Below are 7,711 nucleotides of genomic sequence, written 5' to 3'. Positions count from 1 at the left end.
ATCATTCTTTGAGGTGCAGCTCCTATCATTGCCATGGACAGAAAACTACCCAACACTCATTTATCATTTCCGAAACATTCATCATCTCCTTGTGTCTTTTCGTAGTGGAAATTGGATCATGTGGGTGAATGAAGGACTGAGGTGGCTCAACTCATCGCTATCAGTGTTACTAAGGAACATCGATTCCAATTGTACGTAGCAACATGAGGTCCAAGATGGCTACAATAGATTACCCTCAAGAGTTGATCTCGATCGATCTTGTGACTTGATTCGGCCACGAAGATTTTTCAGGGACTTGTTGTACATCATCTCTGACCCGTATATCATCTCTTACTATCGTTTCTACTTACAAAGAGCTTTTAAAAAATTGGAAATTTTTCTAAAAGAACTTTTACATATTTCCTTAAAAGGATTTATAAAAAAAAACAAAATGTATGCAAATCTATGAAGATCAATCACAATCTATGTAAACTATTTGTTAAGTTTACTTAACTTTTAAAAGTCCATCAACTTTTAAAATCACTAAATTCCATACAAATTCTTGTTTGAATAAGCCCCCCTAAATTCATCAACAACCAAATTTGAACTCGTACAACATACTCCCTCTGTTTTTTAAAGATGAATGTTCTAGGATTTTCACACTTATTAAGAAACCATTTAAAACTTAGTTATTAATGCATAGTTTTTTGTAACTTTATATTTCTTATATTTTTAAACCAATAGGATTAAAAGAAATGTAATTAATATTTTTGAAACACACAATTTTTCATTATTAGTTGACAAAATATGCTTTGAAAACATGAAAAATACATCTTTTGGAAACAAAATATTTCTTTAGAACATCTATCTTTAAAAAACAGAGGGAGTATATGTGTTCTAATCCCTAGACCACAAAATACATACCCTAAGCCATCTTTTCATCGTATAACCTTGGTGCTACTGCCTATGGTCATAATTATTAATTACATTATAACAAATAAGTTTCTAACAAAGATAAACATACGAGCAAACATGTATACAAAAGTAGTGTATAAACTTTGGCTGGTATAAAGGCTAGCTCAAAATTTACAAATATCAATACTATTGAATTAGGAACATGACCTATTGATATAGGTATGGTCTAACTATTTTAGTACAATTATAAAAATTTCTTATTGATCATTAAAAAAAAATATTATACAAAGAAAAACATAGATATAGCTAAAAACACAAATATAAAAATTAATTTTTAAAAAAATATAAAACAAAAATATACCCACCCTTTTAAGGGCGGGTCAGAATCTATATATATATATATATTGAACATTATACTAACTATTTTAACAAAATCGTAATAAAAATGAAATAATTGATATTTAGTCAAGTATTATTTGATAATCATGAACTAAACGAAACAGTTTTTGATTTTTATTTTTTTTGTCAACTAACAGTGTTAGATTTTAAGTATATTTAAACAATAGCAGGCCAATATTTCACATTTCTTGGAAAATAAAAAGTCTTATTTGTGCACTTCATCCGAAAAATTATTTACAAGTTACAATATATGACAAAAGAAAAATAATAAATTTAGTTCACTAGAAACATTTATCATTTTAATTTTTCCTAAACGAAACAATTGTGAATTTACAATATTTTATGATGATTTTGTTTTCCTTTTATTTTTATCTTTTGTTTCTTATTAAATAAAATAAATTAAATAAAATTATCGATGAGGTTTAGCGCATATCGATACAATTAAATTTTATATGATGAAAACAAATATTACTAGGGCCGAAGGAAAAATAACAAATAATAAAAGATTTTTAGACTATTATGATATTTATTTTAAAACAATATAATATTTTAATAAAGTATTTTTTTGTTTCTTAAAAAGAGTAAAATAGATGTGGTTTTTATCTCATTCTTTATAAATTTACTTTGTTATTTATATTTCAAATTTAGATGGATATATAAATCATTTAATATTAATAAGAGAAAATTACCCACACTAACCTAGAATTTATAAGAAATAGCTGGAGTAACCCATCAAATTTTTATTACTCACATAACCTATAAATTAATAATTAATTTAATAAATTCCAAAACAACCCTTTTAAAACTTATTTTCATTTTATTGTTACCAAAAAGAATTCAAAAGTAATTATATTAGTAATTATTTACTTTCCTAATTTACATTAGTAATCTTGTTAATAAGAAAATTTGTATATCAGTAATCTACTTTTTTTTTTCTTTGTCGACATAAGACTTATTTTCAAAAGGTTGCAGACAAAGTTTTGGATCTTGATAAAGCTAGGGTTACGGCTTTATCAAAGTGAGTAAGGATTTAGAATTTGACTTTTCTTCCTCCAATCCATTAACTCTTATTGTTCTGCTCTTCACAAACTCACGCTATTCTCTCATTATCTTCCAATAACGAACAAGTATAATACTGAAACCAGTCTCTGTTTTGTTTATGCTTTTCTTTATTTTGTTTTTATAAGCTTTTGTTCTCTATTTTGTTAGTGCTATTTTATTAACTTGTCAGACTCTTTACTGAAGGTTGTATAATTGCTTGATACAAAGTTTTCATTTAAGCATGTTTTTTTATACAGGATGTCGATTCAAACAAATGTGGATTTAGGATTCCCGTTACGATTATTTTCAGTGGGTTGTGAGCCGAAACCGAAGAAAAATATCAATCACCATAGTAAAACAGAGTTTCTAGAAGATGTAGAAAATGCTGTTGGGGAAGAAGTGTGGGACATTGTTCGTGCTTTTCCTCTCGGAGTTATTATACGGTTCGTAGAAAATAAATTCACTTGGTCGTCAAAGATTGTCGAGCATCTTCTGGTGAACCAACTTGCTTGCAAGAAAAAGCCGGAGATGTGGTGCTTGTTTGGAAATACACCAGCTCGGTTCTCTTTGTCGGAGTTCGAAAACATAACTGCTTTGAACTGTGCGCCTTTTGTTGAGGATGATTATGTCACTTAAACAAAGGTGCATAAAGGGTTGTGGAAGAAGTTAAAAGTACAGAGGAAAAGCCCTTGCAAGAGAGAGTTGAAAGGGGCCTTAGAAGATGTATATTCATGGTCAACAGAAGACAAAATCCGCTTTACTTATTTGTCTATATTAGCAACTGTCATCATAGGTGAGGATGATAAAAAGGAGCTTCCCCTTAAACTTTCTCGTATGGTTTTCGACTTGCCGAAATTTGAGAAATATCCATGGGGGAGAGAGGCTTTCAAGCGGTTGATTGCTTCAGTGAAGCGTGTAAACTTGAATGCTAACTCATACACACTAGATGGATTTGTTCAGACGCTTCAAGTATGGGCTTACAATGTCGTCCCAAGCCTCGGAGCAAAGATTGGACGTCCATCAAACATTGACGGTCCTCCTATTCTGAAGTTTAAAGGTCTAAAAGGAACAAATAACATTGATATCAATCTCGTCTCAGTTGCTGATACGGTATGCGAAAAGCCCAGGTGTTTTGTGTTGGAGTTATTCATTTTAATTTGTCTTGAAAAAGTAATAATTCTGTTTTTTTTTTGTTTGAATTTGTAGGATAACATCAGGAATGTTTTTATCAATCATGTAACACCTACTGTTTCGGATGATAAAGTTGTCGACAAGAAGATTGACGCTCTCCTACAAGCCATATGCAAAGAAGGAGGTCTGGGACTTGTGACTTGGGTAGAGCATGGCACAAAAAACATCCAAATGGAAAAGAACACTGGAGAAGAAGTTAGAGGAGAAGCTGAAGAAGAAAACGAAAAAAAATGATGATAAGGAAACATCAAGGAAACGAAAAATAAAAGTGAGGATAGATAGCACGAAGAAACTGAAAGCACCAGAGTCGAGTGTTTCTGTTGGTTCTATCGAGCACACTGAAGCATTACACATGAAAGAAAAACTTGAGCAACAAGCAAAAAATGTAGAAACATTGGAGTCTAAATTAGAAGAGATGGGAAAACAGCTCGAGAGCTTTGAGACAATGAAATTAAGGGTTGGCCTTTTGGAGAATGAATTTATGCTACAAAAAGAGAAGTCAAAGACTAATGAGGTAATTATTATTATTCTTAGTGGAGCTTTCTAGTATTCAACACGATGCATTTTTGGTGACCGATTATTTTTTGAAAAAGTACTGTTTACTAGCTAATGTGTGTCATTTTAATATATAGATGTTCAAAGTACCACATCTTAAATATGAAGACATATCTACAGACAAAATGTTTGCTAACAAGGCTGTAAGAGACAGAATGGTCGAATCCGATGATGAGAGCACAGTGGATGGATATCCGATGTTGAACACTCAGAATACGAAGCCTCAAAAATCATCGCCTGTAAAGATAATTCAGCCCACTGCTTCTATTGCAGAAAAGTTTATCCAGAGAAAAATTGGGCAAACGTTAAAGGTTATGGGAGTTGACCAGCCTAAAGTTTGGAGAGAAAAGAGCACAAGGGTAAAGAAATTGAGACCAGCTCTACAGACACCATTTAGAGGTATCCTACCAAATTTAGGTAACAACAAACAAGATAACCAGCTAAACATTATGAGGGGACGTGGATATGATCCCTTTGCACCAGTGGATATGCAAAAGGTTAAGATTCTGGATGATTGGTTGCAGTTAGACGAGTAAGTTATTTGTTTCCTAACTTTTATGGTAGTGGTGCAATAACAAGTGTTATCGTTACTCATATATCAATGTTTTTCTTTCATGCAGGGAATATCCAATAGGCTCTCAAAACAATGGTGTAGAATTCTTTAAAATTCTCCGAACTCCTCAAAACTGGCTTAATGAAGAGGTTATTGTTGCATGCATGTGATTTTTTACGTTATCTTCATGTTCAAGCAACATTTTAATTTCTTATAAAACTTGTTCTTATTTGGCAAATCTTTTTTGTAACAGCATATAAATAGTGCCATGAACTTGCTGCGTTTGAGATTTATGAAGAATCCGAAAACTTTCAGAAGTGACAGGATTGCTTTTACAGATACTTATTTCACCGTCGTGTGGACCCGAAGTTATAATGAGTTTTTATCAGCGCAAGATCTGCCTATTTTCCCCAATGGAGCACATGATTATTGTTCTGGAAAACTACCAGCATTTGCAGGGACTGGGAAAAAGTGGATGATCGACGTTGATTATATTACGGTGTTCTCTTTGTCAATAACAACCACTGGGTAGCGATTTATATTTCTATCTCTAACCGTTGTATTGAAGTCTTTGACTGTGGGCTTAAAGGTAGTACAAATGAGCAGATCCTCAAAGCAGTTAAGCCATTCGCTCATATGCTACAGCACTCACTTATCCCAAGACCAACTTTCCCAAATTTTCCCAAATACAACTCTCCAATACATTTTGATGTAGCTTGTCGATGACGAGAACACCTATTTGTAGCAGGGTACGTATGAATGTCAATGTACTTTTGAACTTTAAACTCAGAAGATGCTTGCATTACTGATGCACGAATCTTCCAAGAACAACCAGCAACAAAGCGTTTCAGTACCAGCAAAGTTTTTGTGGACTTATACGTTGTATAATCAAAATTCTGAAATATCGTGATCATACGCAACTTATTTTGTAATTCTGCCTTGGTACTAAATATTTGCCCCACGCTGATACGCTCCAGAATCTGCAAAATATTTTGTGTACCTTCTAAGCCACCAACCATTTGATTTTCAGTTTCTCCGTTAAAAGACATATCTGAATGAAATCCAAAGCTACCATCTCTAGAACCACGACTTATTTCATCTTCAGAAATTTCTTCAAAAGTACCACTTTGAATCTCATCTTCCCCATTTACATATGGTATACCACTTTGTGTCTCGTCTTCCCCAGACCCATCAAGGGTACCACTTTTTTCTGTATCATTGCTACCTCCATCAAAAGTACCACTTTTTTCTTCATATTCACAAGTTTTATTTAAATTGCTACTCATTTCCTCAACTACGTACCTGCAAAATAAATGTCTATAGAGTATTAGCTAGTCTATTAATAATATGTAGATATAATATAAATCTGCCAACTGATATTATAAATCTTCCAACTGATATCTAGTCTACTAAAACATATAGATATAATATAAATTTGCCGATTGATATTCTAGTCTACCAAAAGATGTAGACATCATGCAAGTCAACAAAGTATGTAGACTTTATGCAAGTCTATTAATACTTCAAGGACAAAATACAAGTCTACAAAATTAACATGTTAAGTCTGCTATATCGTGTGGACTTAATGTTAATCCACCGATTATCAGCAGACAACATACCAATCAAGCATACAGTGTATGTCGATCATCAGTAGACATAGAACTAATCTACGGATTATGAATGTCATGTCTGCAGAAACATGTAGTTATTACGTAAGTCTACCAAATTCACATGTAGAGTCTGCCATACACATGTAGATATTTTGCTTATCTGCCGACTATAAGAAGACAACAAACTAATCTACGGGTTTCAAATTTCATGTCTGTAAAATCATGTAGACAATATGTAGCCATTACACAAGTCTACCAAATGCATATATAAAGTCTGTTATGCATGTGTAGACTTTATACTAATCTACCTACTATAAGCAGACAACAAACTAGTCTATAGGTTTCGAATTTCATATCTGTAAAATCATGTAGACACTATGTATCCATCACACAAGTCTACCAAATTCACTTGTAAAGCCTGCTATACATGTGTAGACGTTATGCTAATCTACCTATTATGAGCAGACAAGTGGTTGCAGAAAATAATATGTCTGGCAGTTTGGATATTCATGTCTATCATCTAATTCAGTGAGCAGTCGCAGACAAAGTACAAGTCTACCGAAAATTTCTAGTCTACTTTGAACGGCTTTTGGTTCGAAGTTTCTAGTCTACCAAAATTTGATAGGCTTTACATTCTTTTCATCTTCTACATATATAAGGTTTACACATGAGATGTCAAAAAAAAGTTCACACATGTTACCTTGATCTTGATAGATGTTCAATCCTGGAATTCCTTTTGTACGTTTCTAAAGAAAATAGGTCTACAAAAAATTTGGCAATATTAGAAACAAAACATTAACAGTGATCTATGAATGATATTATAAATACTAGAACTGATATAATAATGGTCATAGAATTTTACTAACCTCTCGGTGAGTCTAAACTTTTGCTTTGATGAAAAAATTGTTTTAGTTTAAAATGATGTCTCAGAAAGATGAAGGTGTAACAATGGTGATTTTTCAAAAAAAAATATTCTTTTTTTTTTACAGATACGTTTTCCTTTGATGAAAAAAACAATCAATGTTGTTTTTAATGTTATATCCATCTTTAGCATTATTGTTAATTAATTAGATTCGAATTTTGATCAATTTATTTAAGGAAATTAATTATTCTTTTAATTTTATATGGTAGAATCAAGAAAATAAATTATGTACTTAAGGGTAATATAGTAAAAGTTTCTTTATAAAATCTTGAAAATTTTATAGAAGTTATTTTAGCTATTTTCTATATTTTTAAGGTTATTGTAACAAATGTCCCTATTAATAAAGACATGCATAATTTTACCAAAAAAGAATAATAAAGTCATGCATTGATTTTGAGAAATTTCATAGGATAGTTATTTTTAAGTTTTTGTCACAAAAATAGTATTCAATGAAGAAAATAACCAAAATAAAATTTATTAAAGGGTAAAAATGTGTTTTTACAATATGGTTAACTAATGTAGACTTAGGGTTTAGAGTTAAGGGGC

General features: G+C 31.7%; 2 protein-coding genes across 2 annotated transcripts; both read left to right on the top strand.

The window, feature by feature from the left end:
• The first annotated feature begins 2,592 nt into the window (after positions 1 to 2,592).
• On the top strand, positions 2,593 to 3,839 carry LOC106308454. The gene is made up of 3 exons (XM_013745618.1): positions 2,593 to 2,935; positions 3,128 to 3,444; positions 3,541 to 3,839. Exons 1-3 carry the CDS (start codon positions 2,593 to 2,595, stop codon positions 3,757 to 3,759), a joined length of 879 nt encoding a protein of 292 aa, XP_013601072.1. The 3' UTR covers positions 3,760 to 3,839.
• Positions 3,840 to 4,512: 673 nt separating this feature from the next.
• LOC106311376 lies at positions 4,513 to 5,158 on the top strand. The gene is made up of 3 exons (XM_013748567.1): positions 4,513 to 4,612; positions 4,701 to 4,782; positions 4,972 to 5,158. The coding sequence occupies exons 1-3, from the start codon at positions 4,530 to 4,532 to the stop codon at positions 5,110 to 5,112; spliced, it is 306 nt and encodes a 101-aa protein (XP_013604021.1). The 5' UTR covers positions 4,513 to 4,529; the 3' UTR covers positions 5,113 to 5,158.
• Positions 5,159 to 7,711: the final 2,553 nt, after the last annotated feature.

The sequence above is a fragment of the Brassica oleracea genome, chromosome C8, assembly GCF_000695525.1.
Source record: "Brassica oleracea var. oleracea cultivar TO1000 chromosome C8, BOL, whole genome shotgun sequence".
NCBI lineage: Eukaryota > Viridiplantae > Streptophyta > Magnoliopsida > Brassicales > Brassicaceae > Brassica > Brassica oleracea.
This window is presented reverse-complemented; position numbering and strand designations above follow the sequence as displayed.

Bases quoted from the DNA above. Each gene is read 5' to 3' on its own strand.
- LOC106308454 (XM_013745618.1), top strand. From the start codon at position 2,593: ATGTCGATTCAAACAAATGTGGATTTAGGATTCCCGTTACGATTATTT. The intron at 2,936-3,127 runs GTGCGCCTTTTG...CTGTCATCATAG, and splicing joins AAACATAACTGCTTTGAACT to GTGAGGATGATAAAAAGGAG. The intron at 3,445-3,540 runs GTATGCGAAAAG...TTGAATTTGTAG, and splicing joins TCGTCTCAGTTGCTGATACG to GATAACATCAGGAATGTTTT.
- LOC106311376 (XM_013748567.1), top strand. From the start codon at position 4,530: ATGAGGGGACGTGGATATGATCCCTTTGCACCAGTGGATATGCAAAAG. The intron at 4,613-4,700 runs GTAAGTTATTTG...TCTTTCATGCAG, and splicing joins GATTGGTTGCAGTTAGACGA to GGAATATCCAATAGGCTCTC. The intron at 4,783-4,971 runs GTTATTGTTGCA...TTGCTTTTACAG, and splicing joins AAAACTGGCTTAATGAAGAG to ATACTTATTTCACCGTCGTG.